We start from the raw sequence: 17,877 nt of genomic DNA, 5'->3' as shown, positions 1-17,877 counted from the left end.
TTTCGTTCGTTTTCAATTTTTCGCTGGTTTTGTTTATTCCCCGGCCGGAATGTTGGATGCAGTTATTTTCTGCTTTACGCATCGGTACCGATTGTGAAAGTTATCTAGTGTTGTCTAAAACCGATTGTTAGGGGGAAAGATTTAGAAAAGATATCTTACTTTTTCAACACGTGTGGAGGAATTTTCTTTAAACAATGTTTTTGTTTTGTCGTTTTCTTTCAGATGTGGCTAGTGGTTTTACTTGCCCCCTCGGAAGCTGGAATATTTACACTGTAAAATGTTTATATCATCTGTGTTCTGCTGTTGTAACACGAAGAAAGCGAAGCCCGAAACGTCGAGTAAGATAGCATTAATTTAAAACTATTTACTTGAGTCAGTGATAAGTCTTCGAAAATCGATTGTATTAAAACTACAACTCTGTATTTCTCACCTCCTGACCCGTCTTTTGAAATTCAATCCTTCGTTCAGTATGGCGATGTAATTGACATGTAACGCAACGTAATTTGATATTCTTAGCCAGAAGTCCCACAAAGGTTAACCCTCAGCAAACCGTACTTGTTGTTTGTAACCTTTGCCCTAATCTAACTCTGAGCCTTGGCTCAACAATCCATAACCTAGCCTTCAGCTTACCCACATTCACAGCTGAACTTTACATATCCACCCTAAGCACCTTAACATAACATCCTTTTCCTGACAAGGCTTAAGTTTAACTCAGTGGATCACGGTTATGACTATTAAAATCAGTTGACACCGCACGTCTAACCCTAACTCTATCCCTAGCCCTAACCCTAAGCTATATTTAACCCTAACCTATTCCTAACCCTATCCCATCCCTAACCCTAACTCTGTCCCTAACCCTAACTCTATCCCTAGCCCTAACCCTAAGCTATATTTAACCCTAACCTACTCCCATCCCTATTCCTAACCCTATCCCATCCTTAACCCTAACGCTGTCCCTAACCCTAACTCTATCCCTAACCCTTACCTATCTAACTCTATCCCTAACTCTTCCTCCCCCTCCCTCTCCCCTGCTCTTGCATTTAGTAGTATACAGTAACAACTAAGTAGCTTTTTTTTTTTTTCCAAAGTGAGCCTCAAAAGGCTCTTATAAAATTTGTGTTTCTTGGAAATTAGGCTGTTTCGCTTCTCAAATTAGGTTCGTATTTTGTTGGGGAAAAATTAGATTTGTTTGAAAGAATATTAGTAGTATTTAATGTTTGTACAAAATATGCTTGTTGTTATGTCTAAATGACTTCAACTTCAGCCAATAAAAACTCTTAAGTTTGCTATTACAATTATCTGACTTTAAGAATCTGTTTCAACATTTTTACTTCATCAGGTTCTTTCAAAATATTAGCCTGAAGAGTTTTTGTTCTTATCTGTGGTTCTTTGCTGTATGACAACCTGACATGCTATCAAGTTTCACCTGCATAGTTCACTGTTTTTTTTTTTTAGATGAAATAAAATATTGGTTTGGATTGTGTTTGTTGTAATGGGTGCAATTAGAGACTTAGTGAAAACTAGGTTACACTGTAAATTAAAAAGATCTGTTTCAGCCCTAAAGTGTCAATTCAGCCCTGCAGGCCAAAGTCTAATTCAGCCCTTCTTGGAGCCATTTGAGCACAATTTAGGCCAAAAAAGCTCTATCAAAAGGCTATTCCAGCCCACGGTAGGGCCCATTTCAGCCCTGGGACCAAATCAGCCCTAGCTAATTGGACTGTATTGGCCCTGATTTAAGGGAGCCAAATTAGACCCAAAAATAGGACTGTATTTTACTCACCGAAAGGGCCCTGTTTTTAGGGCTAAAACAGATCTTTCTGATTTAGAGTGTGATATTCTGGAGACTGGCGATACTTATTTTGTAATCCTGCCTATAAAAGCAGGGAGCTAATGTTTTGTTTTCTTTTCCTCCTTAGAGTTTTAGATGCATCTTTTTCATATGTTTTTTTTCTTAAGATTATAATTTTTGTAATTAGTTAACCGCTCCATATTTATTTTAAAGCTGATGAATCTCTCTTGCTTTCTACTTCTTCTTTTTTTTACCTTAATTTTATTGCAGTTATTTTCTTTCTGTATCATTCTTGGCCTGCCTTGACTAGCTACAGCTATTTGCGGTGCCAGGACACTTGTAAAAATATTCTTTCGAAAATTTAAAATAAAGTCTTATTTATAATAATAAAGTCTGGATTGCGCAATCCGTGCAATTCCAGAATCCTGGGCTTTAGAATTTTAATGACACAAAGTGGCTGAGATAAGCAAAACTTGTTTTAAAAGGAGAGAATAGGGTTCCTCAGGCTCCTTTGAGTTTTTAAATGCAAAATGTGGTAATCTCTATTGATTTTTCAAGTAATAAACAAATGGAAGAAATAGACATTGTCAATTAAATTAAAACTGAAATATGTGTCCACAACACAACGCAAAAACACAGACGAGATTTTGCTTTAGGTCCCTCGCGTGGTCGTCGTGCCTCGTGGGAAATTGGCTTCAACTAATCAAAAGCACTACCAAGATCTGGGTAGAGTAATGCGTCATCAGTATGAAATTTCTACGCTCGTTTCTCAGTCATCATTTCGCGGGGAAACCAGTGGTGGCACCGGTGAATGTCGGCTGTTTTCTGGCGCTACCTAAATTCCTGCTTGATGACAGGCTATAGTTTGTCAGTACCGACAAGTTGATTTTTTTGGGTCCTTTATTTCTCGGCAATTGTCTTTGAAACGACGATTCCCTTTCAATAAAGAATTGATTGCGAGGGACTTTATGCTCAATCAAACTCCGAAAAACGGTAACATTTTTTCGGTGAAAGGGAATAAAGTTATCACCGCGTTAAAGTACTTGGTTTAAACATGTCTTCTAATGTGCTACAATTGATCGTCCAAATTTGTTGTAAGGGAATCCAAGTCAGTCTTGAATTCTGAATTCCAAGCCGTGGATTCTGGATGTTCGATACGGATTTCCGGACCTTGTCACTAGAACTTGAATTCCGGATTCCTTGAGTTGTTATGCTGATTCAAAAGCCTAGGATTGAGGATTCCACAAGGAAAAATTGTCCATATTCTGGAACCAATATTCGCTTAATTGGGGCAAAATTAATGGCTGTGATTGTCTTTATTACTGGGTACAGTCAGAATTCAGAGGGTCAGAACGGGTGTAACCAAGAAGGGCTTACAAAAGATTGACAGTATATTTCGCAATGAAAAGACAGTACGTTAATAACGTGAGGCAATGTCAATGGCGATGAAATCTTGTAATCTCCAAATATATTATGGTTACCGCTGGATGTTCTGATTAGAAAGAAAGTAATTGCTTTACCATTTACTGCACCTATTCTACTTACTTTGTAATTCTGCAATTTCTACAGCTACGATTTAAGAAATAGAAAAACCAAAACATAATCCATAAACCATTATGATTTCGCCGTTCCTGCTTGCTAACATCGGGCAGTAGCGAGCTTACGTAACAGGATGGCAGAATGAAAGAGAACGGAAAACGTTCGGGCGTGACAAACGTGGCAGGGCTATAACGTACGTCTTTGTCGTGATCGGGTGTCAGAAATACGCGGGGTCGGGCCGGGGCCGTGGTCGGGATTTATCTTTTTTTAAATAATGCTGTCTTGGGGTGCGCAATAATGACGATCAGCGGACCACCGAGGAAGCAATGGTACGAATCGACAAGCCATGAGTGTGGTTTAATAACGAAGATTTCTTAATCACTAGACGGCTATGCTAACGGGGGGTGACAGCTCTAACAAGGGCTGTTTCGGGAGAAAAACAAATTTATTCCGGGAATCTGGAGATTTTGCCGGGAATCGAGAAACCTGGGAAATTTTTCGGGAAATATGAGATATTTTCGGGACATTGAGCAAAGATTTGATATTACATGTTATCAAACAATATATATATACAGTGATATGCACCCAGTGTATGCGCTGTATTCCATGTATTTTGACACTTGAAAACGGCTGAACTCCCCATGATATGAAAAGACCAATCAGCAACGTTTCCAACTAAAATAGCATGAAGGTCGAGTGTGATTGACCACGTGAAATCTCCAGCGGTTGACACAAGAACCGTACCGGTGCAAGGCACATACTATCAGTTCACACCAGATCCCATCATTCATTAGTTCAGGGGTATTTTTACGCTGCACGTTAACGAGTTTTAAGAGCACATTCCACTGATTCCATACTGGAAAACTTGAAAGAAGTACGTAAGAAGTATGTAAGAAAAAAACGAAACTCATTTAACCTTGTTAAACACAAATGAGGCCACAAAAAGTAGTATGTCTGTGAAGACTCTTTAATCATCCTGATCTCGTCGGGATCCTTCCGATTTTGCTCGAAAATCCCGAATCCCGATCAATATGCGTTCGGGATAGGAAAATTTCAGATTTCGATAGTTGTTCTGAAATTTTCAAATGAATTCTTATGATACCCATACAATGACACCACACAGAGTATACTTAGCTGAAAGTGATGTCCAGAGCAATTTGAAAAACCGCACAACTTGTATAAAATAAAATTGAATACTTCTACGCGAAGTCACGCCAATAAAAATAAGTATAAAAAGGACAATTGATTTAGAGAACATTGTGGACAGAGTTTGTCCTCTCAGAACACTAGAAATGGCGTTTCAGAGCACCAAGATTTCAAAATTTTCTGGGGGAGCATGCCCCCAGACCCCTCTAGTGGTTGGCCCCTTCACTACCCGCCCGATTCATCGGTTATTAAAAAACAAAACAACACGATTTTATATACTTAAAAAGTTTGGCAGTCTTGCCGTGTTAACATGATACCCTCTAAACGAAAAAATAACTAAGGTTAGATAATTAACAAGAAGCTGCAAAATATCTCTAATCAAAATTTTAATTTTAATTGTTAAAACAATTTTGGGAAGTTCAACATTTATGGGGAATGCCACCGAAAAATTCGGGAGGGTAGACGAAATTCCGGGAGGACATAAAGTTATTCATAGGACTGCCCAAGCAGGCTTTGTTACAGTTGTCACCCCCCGTTATGCTACACTTAGACACGCTCAACAAATCTAAACTACTACATCATACGCAAATAAGAAATCATTCATTATCGTGATGGTTTGACGTAACTTTGAATCTCTCAGTACTAGTGGCATTAATGTTTAAGTATGCAACAGCCATGAGAGACATTCAAGAGATTTAAACGTTTTACAAACATCTACAATTGTCATATCTTATAAATTGAACATCAGCAGACACAATCTCGGTCATAATCATAATCGCTGGAAGGCTACCTTACACGTGTACCCTCTCTGATGTGTTTCCTTAAAAGTTTCAAGTAATTATGACCGGGATTGAAAGTAAAGTAAAAAAGCATATTTTATTTTTTTGTTTACGACACTATTTTAAAACCTGATCACACCTTACAGATACATGCTAGACTCGAGATGCGATAAAAAAATTGCTGCAAGATGATATCAGAGTCAGTCACTTGACTCCAAAGGCTCATCCTGCGCAGCCCTGTTTGTTCCTGTTTCATTCAGTCTCAGACAAACCTGTCGGATGAATTTAGAAGATAGCATTTTAACAGAACGATCCAAAATTTAATATTGCTACGCTGCATCTTGGACAAAACACAAATCTCCCAACCTGGAAAGAAAATAAAGAGGAGGCAACCCTAGCTACAATGTGCACTGTGCCCCAAAATCCATCTACAATAACAAGAATATTTTTCAGAATTATTCCTCGAGTCGCGATTTAAAGCTATATCCCGTTATACACTCAAAAATGCTTCTAATGCTTTCCATGTCATATGTTTTCTTGTATGTTTTAGAGTCTGCACCTAAAGAAAGTTTTCTAATTTTATTTTTCGGTATAAATCAGCACTTAATAGATTGACTTAACTGATTGCTCGCAAATATTATGTTAGTAAATTCAATCTATTTGTGCCATTATGCGGCAATCAAATTACGTCGATAAACACACTTTACTAAGCCTGAAGAGCTACAAAAGCGGTCAACCGCGAACCTCAAATCCAAGTAATGACTTCCATTTTCTATTTTTTTTAATTTAATAAATCAATCAATAAAAAATAAACAACGATTTAGAGGTAGCACATCCACGCTCCCGATCCAATTAGAATTTGGAAATGCTTGTTTTCGGGAGAGGGGAAAGCCGGAGTACATGTATCAAGGAAACACGTCTCTGAGCTAAGGAGAGAACCTCTCGGAATGGGTGCTCTCACCACTGCATCATCCCTCGATCCCCTCCCTTTCTATATATATGATCTTACCGATCAAATAACTCTTTTCCTTCTCCTCCTCGTCCTCCTCGTCCCCCTTTTTACATCTAAGAAAATCTTTTCCAACAACCTCTTCCTCGGGGAGTTCCAATCGATTTGTTTCCTTGTTATACACAACGCGGCAGCACTTGAAAAGGAATGGTCCTCGAGAGTTATTTCTTGTTGCTATATTTGAAGGACTATCAGTCATCCTGTAGGTTCCTTTCAACTTAGCAAAGAAGGTCGAAAAGTTGTTGAATCCTGCGTCCACTTCCACCTTTGAAGATAACACGATTAACTGAACAATTATTTTTTTCAATTGCCTTTACATTGCTTTAAAGTAGATCTTACGTTTCATTTGGTTGCTATAGATGCTATGGTCCTCGAGTGTTCAATCGTCTTGCATGGAGGATTTACTTCTGCGTCTCCTTCGATCTTCGAAACCAATGTTCAAATGAGTGGATAGAGTAGTATTTTGTCCACCGAATGGTAGCATTAATGTAAACTGAGGATTAATTTTCGGCTGAATTTGGAAAACATCTTTGACTAGGCAAGAGTCTATAGTAATGCAGCCTTCCCGACCTTAAACTTTTATTCGTTATGAAGAGACCACTGTAATTCACACTCCGCTATACTCAATTTACCAGTACAGTATGTGGTCCTTGGTCCGCGGGTAAAAGTCATTAACTTGAATATCTTACCCGAATCTTCACGTAATGAGCTGAAATACTCCCTGAAGATAGCTTTTATGTTCCTGTCGATAATCCTGAAGTTTTAAGTTCCAGACATAAATATGTTGCTTGGAATTCGCAAAAAGGCGACCGTTTTCGATGGTCCTTGGTCCGCGTCTCAGGTAAGCAGCACGATAAAAACGTAAAAATCTTATAGTTTCCACACGAGAATGTGATTTTCACAGTATTTCTTGTATTTTTTTCTTTTCTTGATGCAATTAAGCTAAAGTTTTTTTCGCAAGATGTTGTGAGCATAAAATAATCTGCTTTTCTTTCAAAGACTTCAGACAACAGTCTTCTCGAGTCTCCCACACGAGCGTCGACGAGCGGTTTTTAGCGCGGTCGAAAATAATTACCAAAAACTCTGTATGTACTCGAGATATTAAGAAAGAGAACTTGTAGACATGTATGGGGACGACTTTCAAAACATTCTTCGAAAACAAAGGCCGTCGCTTTTTACTTTGGGAAGTTTTATTCAACCAAGGTCATAGGCCGCGGACCAAGGACTGCTAAGCGAAATTTGGTGATATTTTTCAAGAGTCGCTAAAACAAAAACAAAAAATAGTCTACAGCAATATGCTTCCAACAGCAGAAATGAGTTGATCTGAAAACCTGTTCTGCAAAAAGGCAAGTCTTCCCGTTGCGTTTTAGTTATTCGCAGGCTAAGTAAACATGACCATGTAATTTACGTTACCGCAAAAATCCAAACTTCAAGAAAGACAAATTAACCTACCTGTCAACAAACTTTAATTTCGCGTCTTCACCCGCAGCAAGAAAGCTGAAACTTCGTCATATGAAAGAATGCTAATCAGTTAATCACGATATCTTTCATAATTCAACGTATTTTTTTTCTTGACGAAATATTTTATCATTTTCGGAAAAGACGCGGACCAAGGGCATCGGGGACTTCCGCGGACCAAGGACCACATACTGTACAGCCCATCACAAGAAAGGAAACTTGTACCTTCAAGAACGCGCAAGATCGCTTATTTATAAGTAAAAATGAAATTAAACACTAAGTCGTTTTGTGTATACACTTTAATTTTTTTAGAAATTCCTCTCCTTTTCTCTTCTTCCTTATTCATCACTTCAGATATGATTGAAAGTAGTATAGTAGTGATGAAATTAACCGCTTTTGCGCAGCTATCTTATTGACTTGTGCAAAAATACATGAACATAGTTAATGTCATAGCCTTTTGTCGTTCTCATGAGTAAAACGAAGAAACTGCTTTCCAAACACCACCAACACCACATTTCTATTGTTCACCCTCCTCCTCCACCTACGCATTATTTTCCTTTGTCGATCCCGCATTTTATTCATCAGAGAAAAGACAAAAGCCTATGAAATCATCTTTGTCCTTGATACTTTGCGTAAGTTAATCAGAGTTCTGCGCAAAAAGGTTACCGTATTAATTTCATCACTACTTTACTACCATGGAATAGTTTTCCGACAGTAAATACCTTCTTCCTTCTCTTGCCTTTAACTTCAAATCGCTCACTGAAAATTACTGAGATTATCAAGCTCAGTTGTTGGCCTTCGAATACACCTGTTTTTTCTTTGTCCATATCTGTTTTAGCCAATATTTCACGTAGGTCCGGATCACGTATGTATTCCTTATCAATTCTTCCCAGCACGAGGGATCCCAGATCTTCACTTATCGTGATCCCTTTCCTGCCAAAATTATCAGCGTCTCCTCCAATTTCTGCCGAGCTGAATTAAAAAACTCAGATTAGTATTCGCATGAGATTTTAGAGGCTGGTGCAACATGAAAAATTGGTTAGTACTGCACTACTGGTTAAAAAAAAACTAAACAAAAAAATCGTTGCATGGGCGGAGATTATCAAGAGAGGTGATATTTCTTAAGTTGACCAGATAGTTTCTACAATATTTCCTTTCATTGCAATATCCTAGTAGTGATCTCAGTTCCTCATATTCAACTTTTTTTTTTGATAACAGAGTCACTTTGACCTTTCCTACCGAGTTATCTAAGAATCTGATCAGAGCAAAAAAACGTTTCTTATTTATAAACCATGCGTAATGTTTCATTACTGTTTATTTAATACTTACCTTCCAGCTCCTTTATCATCTTCATTTTCACCCTCTGGTAATATCCCGCAGTCTTCTTTTACGATGTGTTTCTTCATCATGGCCTCAAATTCTTCAACGTTTTCCTCAGCTGCGTACCTTCTTAATTCCGCAAGAACGGTGTACCTCTGCGGTTTGACTCCACATTCTTGATCGGATGTAGTAGGTTTCTTTACTACAAGCGTAAGTAACTTTATATCTTGGGTTCGGCCATGGACAACAGGGAAATAGCTTCCTTCTTGGTCACCAAAATTTTCCTTCGCGAATTCACGTAGCAACTTGTCAATCAACTGAATGCAAAATATAAAAAAACCTCTGTTACTCCGTATGATTAGCGTAATGACTAAGTCAACTGAAGAGATTCAATAATAAACATTCACGAGTCACGTTATCAAACTGCTTCAATCTTACGAATACGTGCATGAATCTTGTCAAAGTCGCCGGTGTGTGCCTCTTCCCAACAAACGTGCGTTCTCACATTTGGAGCACAATGCATTCCAAACGTCCTCCTCGCGAGTTTCACGGCAGAAAGAAGCCATAAAGCGAGCCGGAGGGGAGCGAGATTAAGTAAATAAGACTAGCCTATGGGATAGGGTGAGCGAGTACATGCCAGCGGTACGTTTCCGGTGCACCCGAATTCTCTACTCCGCTTTCGAACGCCTGTCAATCAAGCGTTCATCAATAAGGCATCTGGTACCATAATAATTGGCAAAAAAGTCATGTATGACTTCCCCGTTTATCACAATAAAACCCCGTCCCACGTGTAAGAAGTTGCATCTTTGGACTTCTGGCGAAATAGGTTCCTATCTCTATTTTTAAGTGTGATTTGCAATTCAGCCTAAGAAGATTAATTCTTAAATTCGGTTTGTATTTTCTGTGAAGGAAATGTAAGACTGCTATAAAATTTCCAATCTCAAAGTCAAACTTCGTGGTTAAAATGTTTGTCATAATTTAACTGTATGTTACAAAAAAGAACTTGCTTGATCTTGCTTTGCTAAACAGGTACAGCTCTAATGTTAGTATTTTGGTTGTTAAAACAGGAGATTTCTGACAGCTTAAACCACCAGGTTCTTACTAGTAATATTAATATTATGCGTATATAAAATATCACCGAAACCGTACACACGTGAATCAAAGAGTAAAAACTGAAAAAAAAGCAGGCAACTTAATACATATTAACCTTTTTGTGGCAAGACTCTGGATTCAAGAATCAGGGAACATATTATATTCAACTTACCGCCATAATACTTCAAGCTTGTGTGTGTGTGTTCAGTCGTCTAAAAATAAGATAGGAAAGAAACTGATCAGGAATGAAACTGAAAACCATATGCTTCAAAAATTGTTTAGGTTTGTCTTCCTCAGTTATCCTGAATTTTCAATAGCTTGGAGAAACGGCTCTAAGATTTGATGTTGACATTTGAAAAAGACGTGATTTCAGTCCTTTCGTTGCTTTATCTTAATGGTCAAGCTCGAGATCCGTTCGAGAGGATCTGGACGTTCATTTGTGTTTTTTATTTTCTTTCTTTTTTTTTAAGTTAAGTAACTTACGCAGAAAAACAAAACGTACTCTTTATAGAGTTAAACTCGAAAACAGCATAAATATATAGATATGATTGATTAAACTACGTATTCGTTGGCACCAATCACACTAGATATATCCATTATAAAAAAGGAGTCATGCTACACAAACCGAAATAGCCAGCAAACCACTTGATCGGTTTCGTAGCCTATATTTACATTTTCTCCTTTAAACATACAGCTTCATCGAATGTGAAATGTTATTAGCAACACTAAAAGCTTTTTTAGATATCCTAAGCTCATAGACCATATGGAAAGGTTGCCATTCGTTTAAATTTTTTTTTTTTTTGGGGGGGGGGTCATATTAAAATCAGTCTTACTAGCCTCGTACTTGAGTTCAGAAGTCACAGGAATACCCGTCATCTCGAGCGAGGTTAGTGCGATCAATTTTCATTTCAGCTAAAGACCTCTCTCCTCCGCAGAGGCTCCCGCTGGATAAAAATAGCAATAATGGAAAAAATAGAAAGCGCTCTCTTTTCCTTTCTCCCCAACCTCTCCACAACACAAAGAGGCCTCTGCAGCGCAGAGATGCTAAAGAATATTATTCCAGCGGCCATTTTCAAACTGGATCTATGGTCCGAAAATAGCAGGTCTAAAGGTGGTCTCGTGGCTTTTAATTGCATTAACTCTCACCGGATTTGCAGTGTTCACTCTTAGCTCTAGTTAAGCCAATAACGCATGCGTACATATACATATCGCACTTGTCTACTTTCAAGCCATAAAGTACTTAACCACTTTCTCTTGATCATTGATAAAAGTTATGACCAGTTTCAGTCAAAATAACCTTAAGTGATTTGCTGTAATCTTTGTGCCCAAGATTCTCTTTGGTCCCATCCCTGTCCATTTTTATCCCCAGAGGGAGCCTCTTGTATCTCTTAAACCATCGGAAAATAGCCAATCGTAGAATGGTGTTGAGGTACTTAGGCAGACCATATAATAGACTATCATGGTAGTCTATTTAGCTACTAACAAAATAGTGAATAAAAGTAAGGACTAGTGCAGCTTTTTAGGAATGTGTACGTCATTAACTTAATTCGTCATCCAACCACGTTCCCAAATTCCGCACAATTCTCACTTAGGATACATCACGATACCCTGATGGCACTGACAGCAGCCATTTTTTAATAGATGCCGTGATGCTATGCCTGGAAATTCGTTTTTGACGTCGTTAAGCATAAGTTTGTCGGAGTAAATGAAATTCTTGATGTCCCTGATACATCATGATCTTGATTTCAAGAACAGCTTAGGTTAGAGGATAAACAAAGTTAAGAGTCATCAACATAACTATGAAAATCTCCAGTGGTATTTAATTTGCAGATTATCATCATCATCATCGTGTCTCACCTCCATAACTGACTGTCAGTCCAGCTATTGTTTGAGGTAGCCTCCTACGAGATTACGACTGTCGTTACTACTAGAACCGCCTCTACGAATACCGTCGACCGCGATCGATGTGATGTGATGTCATTAAAGTGAAATGACAGAGAGTTGGGTGATTTGTGCTGAGGGTTTTAAAACAGTCGGCCTATTCATATAAGGCAATTTTAATGACGTTCAAATTTTTTAATCTTTACGTAACTGCCGCTGTAGATTCTAAAGGCTGGTTTTCACTAGCGAGGGAGTCGGAGTCGGAGTCGTAATCAGAAGCGTAGAGCTTATGATCTAGTGAAAACAGCGTTCCGATTCTGCTTACGATTCCGTCGCTTACGTTCCGCTTCTGATCTAGTGAAAACCAGATTATCGGAGTCGGAAGCAGAAGCAGAAGAACCAAACCAATCACAAAGCGTGGGAACCTGCATTGTGATTGGTTAATCCTTCCGCTTCTGCTTCCGACTCCGACAATCTGGTTTTCACTAGATAATGAGCGGAACGTAAGCGACGGAGTCGTAAGCGGAGTCGGAAGAAAATGGAAACGTTCTGATTCTTCTGACTCCGATTCCGTCGCGCTTATGACTCCGCTTACAACTTCTCTGTTTGATTTTCACTAGGTCATAAGCGCTCTTACGACTCCGCTTACGACTCCGACTCCGACTCCGTCGCTAGTGAAAACCAGCTTTTAAAAAGTGAGACTTTGCGCTTTCTACAGCTACCAATTAAAGGAATAAAAATACTTCATAAAAAAGATATTTACTGCTAAATCATGTTCACAAGTCTTAGTATAACGCAACAAACTTCCGCATGGCGGAATATAATGTAGTTTAAAAAAATTGTATATGTTGTGGTTCAATTTATTTCCATTTGTTTTTGGGCATGGTAATACATGATAATGAGTTAAAACAAAATAAAATTTAAACCAAAGATAAAAATGGACCACAACATATACAAATTGTCTGGAGCAAAACTGGTAAAGTGACTTTAAGAAGGTTGCTCACAGTTTACTTAACCCAGTAAGAACAGTCAATTCTCGCTATTACAGAGACCCCGTCACTGAAGGACAAGAGAACACATAGTTTTAGAAGGTTAACACTTCCCTGCGTTAATGAGTTTCAAGCTCTGCACTCTTCTTCTCCACCTCTTACGACTGCCTAATGTTCATCCAGTCCATCCAAATACGTAGCGCACAAGAGGTACTAAAGTCAGTCTAAATATAAAATATATGTTATCTATTTATATAACAGATGTTTCCAAAGATATTTAAAGGGCCGTGCCATCACGGACTCATGCTATAAAAGGATACCAACGCACGTTCCATTAGGGTGACCATAATAAAGGGAGTTGACTGTAGTTAAGCCTCCGTTGCACACAGAACTAAACCTTTGGTAAAGTCCTTGTTTTGAGCCCCTACAACCCTGGTCAAAACTCTTGGGACACCAACGCAATAGCTCCTCAAATTGAGGCATCTTCCCTCCCCCTTTCTCCCTCGGTGCAGTGTTGACGTTGTGTATTCAAGTTTTAATTCAACACAATCAACACTGCTTGGGGGAGAGGGGGACAGCACAAATAGCCCCTTATAACAACATCCCCAAGCTTTTTTAAGAGGTGGAATATGAGTTAATTTAGTAAAGTGCGTCTTTGTGCCTAATTTCCTTAAGTGTCCCAAGACGTTTTGACCAGGGTTTTCTGCCAATGGGTTTAAAATAAAAATAACAGACTTATACTATTTTCCGTGTTCTCAAACTGTTCCTTTTTTCATATAACTGGCCAAAAGTCCATGTCTGTACTTTCTGCTTAAATTATGCGTTATTTTGGAGGGTTTTATAACTGCAACAGTGGTATACGCAAATGTGTGAGGTGGTTTGTGGGTCTATTTGTGGGGAAAAGTACGAAAAAGGGTTTTCATGTTATTTACGTAGGCTTGTTTTGTTTTACAGTTACTTGAAAAGATAGTGCTACAATTTAATAAATGAAGTTGATTTTAGTTGTTATCGCCTTATTTAAACTGATTAGGGCAGGTTACATGACCAAACGGGACGCTCGGAATGGTCACGCGATCTATTCAAAAATTTAAATGCAAACGATCGTTTTTCTTAGGGGTGCTGGCTGTTTAGTGATTTCGGTACAGTAACGACTTGCTCATCAATTTAGTTTAGAGGTAGAATTCTTGAAAAATTGGTCGTTGGTCATGGGCGCTACCGTTGAGACACTGACACACTTCTCAGTAACATTTCTCACTAAAGAAAAGTGATTTTCAAACGTATTACGTGAAATTCGTACCGCGGTCATGGCGGAAATATAGTCAGTGTCATCCCATTTCCTCTAAACAGCCATTTTCTTTTTTTTTTTTTTTTCGTGTTTTCTAGGAAATAAGTACAAATTTCAACATTTCTCACCTCAGAATTAACGAAAAAGGAATGAATTTTAATTAATCTTTTACAGTCATTTCGGTGGGAAATGTTTAAAAGTCCCATAACTTGCTTATTGTGCACAAGAACGAAGGAAAAGAAACTTCGTCTAACGACTTCTTTAGCGGAAACCAGTTTTGTGAATTGCCATAAAAATTTAATAGTGTGTTGAAAGTGGAAACAAATAAGCTTTTTTCTTTTGTTTATGAAATAACTTAAAAATGGCTTAAGCACAAAAAAAAAGAGCAGTTGAACAACGAATGAATGTGCGAATTGCATTGAGGAACGAAGGAGAAATGCCAGTCTTCGTGTCAATATACACACCAACTTACAGTATTATCTTGCCGTATCATGGCTTAGATCATTTATCATTCACTGACTTTAGAGCACATTTCACTCAGTTTAGGCTTGAGGCTTGATTAAAGGCAGTTAAATCAGGATATGCTTATTGCTACTTGATGACGCCTCCTTAAAGCTTACACTTACTGAAAGTAAATGCAAGGCCATTTATACTCTCGATGAGAACCATCCTCGGAGACCCAGGGGCAGATAGTGGGGGCAAGGGAAAGTCTAAACAGGCGGGAAAATATGGCACAAAAGAAAAGTAAAGAACGGCCACAAGAGCCCCTGGGGACAATGTCTTACCAGACCAGTTCCAAACGGTCGCCGCCGTTGTGGCTTCTGATCTGGCACCAATCAGAAGCCAGAACGGCGGCGGCCGTTTGGAACTGGTCTGGTAAGACATTGTCCCCAGGGGCTCTTCTCACCGTAATTTACTTTTCTTCGTGCCTTATTTTTCCGCCCGTTTAGACTTTCCCTCGCCCCCACTATCTGCTCCTGGGTCTCCGAGGATGGATGAGAACCTGACACTCTGCTTGGATACAATGAAAGGTTGTCACGGTTTTACCTGCATGTGTACCTTAGGTTCACACAAGTGACATACTCCAAAACGATTAAATTTGGAAAACAAATAATAGCCATTTATGGCTATGCGATCCAACGACCGAAGCAGAAGTCTCTTGGGGGAGGGGGGAGTGATTAGGTTGTCTGAGACTGCAATTCGAGCGTTTTTTAAAACATAATATATATTTCTCACATTTTAAAATTCATCAGTTTTTTTTGGCAAAGATACTACTTTTTTTACAGTGATAGATAATGACACCGTCAATGTTATTGATTAAAACGAAAAAAATGGAAAGAAAGTGGCAAATCTGTTGCTGCTGATCATCAGGATCGTTAGAATCATTAGGTTCATTCAAGTTCAAGCATCCTTGGGGTGCTTCTTAGCAAACAGATCACTGAACGCCGACATCTTCCAAATCAAAATCTGTTAGATTATTAATAGTGGATTTATGTGCATTAAGAGCCAGTGAGGAGAGTGTCTTTTCTTTTTATTGTTCCTCAGTTAAGAGATGGCAAGGACTGGTTTTATAAAATTAAGATCAGTTTCTTGCAACAGAACTGCAATGCGCTACAATGTAATATCTTCCTCGACCCTATTATATTTAAAAAGAGACTAGAATATTCAACACAGACCATTTCTTTGTTGTTACGTTTGCATCTTTCTCATGTTTCACCCGGAACTGGTTTAAAAAGAGCCAGACATATTTTGTTTAAAACATAAAAGAAAGGGATTAAGGGGACTGGAGACTGAAAACAAACCTTAGAGAAAGGATGTCCTTCTAGTTTACCGTTCGTCTTCTCAAATTAAAATTCGGCCTCCGTGTCACCAAACAAAACGTGTAAACAGTCGCAGTTCAGTCGGTAAACGCGTCCAAACACGACCTCATTGACAGGCTGCAATCACGCATTGCTTACAGTGGAATAAAAGAAAACCACTTCAACAGCAGTGACTCGTGAAAGAAAGCAAGATCAATATTACAGCACTTATTCCGCTAAGGAATTTTTTCCATAGCAAAACTCTGGCTTCTTGCTGGGGATTAAAATTGGCGATTTTCAGGAGGTCATGCCTTCGAAATACTAGTGAAACAACACCCAGAGATGTCACTGTTTGTAAAACACGTTGTCGATAAACAACAATTCCCTGTTTTTCTCTGTCCCTACGGTAGACATTGCCATGCCTAGTCCCTGTTCGGCGTCTTCCCACGCAATCTCGGTCAAGGCATTTCGGTGGCGTATCTGAGAAAAAACTCGCTCGGACAACGTGACCCGAAACGCATTAGCCGCGAGGAATAATGAGGCCTATACATGGACAAGTCAACGGCAGACAGTCGTTCTATACAGTCCTTCGCTATCACTTAAAACACTGGACACGGGAATTTTGTTATTGGCAGTTTTTAAACTAGAGCTAGAAATGGATTATCTGTCTGATATTAGCTTGTGTACAGTCACCCCCTTCCCCACAGACACCCCTTTTAAGATTTTTTCCGAGGGGAGGGGGCGGCTGTACACAGGCTATCTGAAACGGATAACCCATCTTCAAACTGTCCGTCAAAATTGGGGGATAAAGTTAGGCGGATAGTTCTTTCAAAATTAAAACCATTCCATTTTCAAATTAAGACGTACTGCCTATCTGACGAGAATTATCAAACGGACAACCCATCTCTCATGAATAATCGGTCTCTAGTGTGAAAACGGTCATTTCTGTTATAAATGAATGTTCCACCCCGCCTTGAGTTGGGCGTTTGCGTGGCTGTGTCTGCTTTTGCTTTTTCACAAATTATTTTTAAATTGGCTATTGACATTTCTATGCGTAAAATAATATTAGAAATGGAATACTTTACAAAACGTATGATCTATCAAATGGTAAATTTTTCAAAAGAATAGCTTTCTTTTATACCGAGATGACCCTAAGACCTTTATTTTGCTTTGAAGATACAAAAAATACAGGTTTATTAATATTTAACTCTTTGAAACAAAATAAATTAATTTATAACTTTTTTGTTAACCGTAACTGAAAACAATTAACCGATAGCCGTAAAAGAGCCAAAATTTTAGACGATAACCGTAAAAGCCACCAGACACCACCCCATTGCCCATTGAGACCCTCTTTTCCGGCTCTTTCTTTCCCAGGGGCCTTTCCGGTATACTGACCCCAGCTGAACTTAACATAGCCGGAATATAATTGTTGTAGTGTTATTTCTTGCCTTTTCTTTGTCCTCTTTTTTTTCTTCGATAAATAAAATTCCCGACTTTAGTCTCGAACCTTGGGTGAAGCTGCAATTCACGAGGCATTTTCCCATTGCAGGTAGTGGTACTTGAAGGAAGTCCCAGCCGCATATAATAGGGAGTTTTAGCAACGACGACGGCGACGACAACAAGAATGTGAACAAAGCAATAGGTTTATGGAGCAAAACAACAAGTTTGCACGTGCATCACGCTTTTTTGTACATTTCTTTGCTGTTACTGCACGACTACGACGTGAAAATGCCTAATTTCATGTTTTATGGAGGACGTAAACAAGCGGACGAGGAAATTTTCTTTTTCTTT

The 17,877-nt window shown here is 38.8% G+C and overlaps 1 protein-coding gene and 1 pseudogene across 1 annotated transcript in view; both read right to left on the bottom strand.

The window, feature by feature from the left end:
- Positions 1-10,350, bottom strand: part of LOC140934541 (uncharacterized) — a 78,037-nt gene extending 67,687 nt beyond the window's left edge. Inside the window, exons 1-2 of the mRNA XM_073384147.1 lie at positions 10,305-10,350; positions 9,050-9,357 (exon numbers count right to left, since the gene is read on the bottom strand). Coding sequence (XP_073240248.1) covers positions 9,050-9,357; positions 10,305-10,310 — 314 coding nt within the window. The 5' untranslated portion in view covers positions 10,311-10,350. The remainder of the gene's footprint in view (positions 1-9,049; positions 9,358-10,304) is intronic.
- Positions 1-16,322, bottom strand: part of LOC140933317 (uncharacterized) — a 225,109-nt pseudogene extending 208,787 nt beyond the window's left edge.
- Between the last annotated feature and the right edge of the window lie 1,555 nt (positions 16,323-17,877).

The sequence above is a fragment of the Porites lutea genome, chromosome 4, assembly GCF_958299795.1.
Source record: "Porites lutea chromosome 4, jaPorLute2.1, whole genome shotgun sequence".
Taxonomy (NCBI): Eukaryota; Metazoa; Cnidaria; class Anthozoa; order Scleractinia; family Poritidae; genus Porites; species Porites lutea.
The sequence above is the reverse complement of the archived record's forward strand: the minus strand, read 5'-3'. Positions and strand labels throughout refer to the sequence as shown.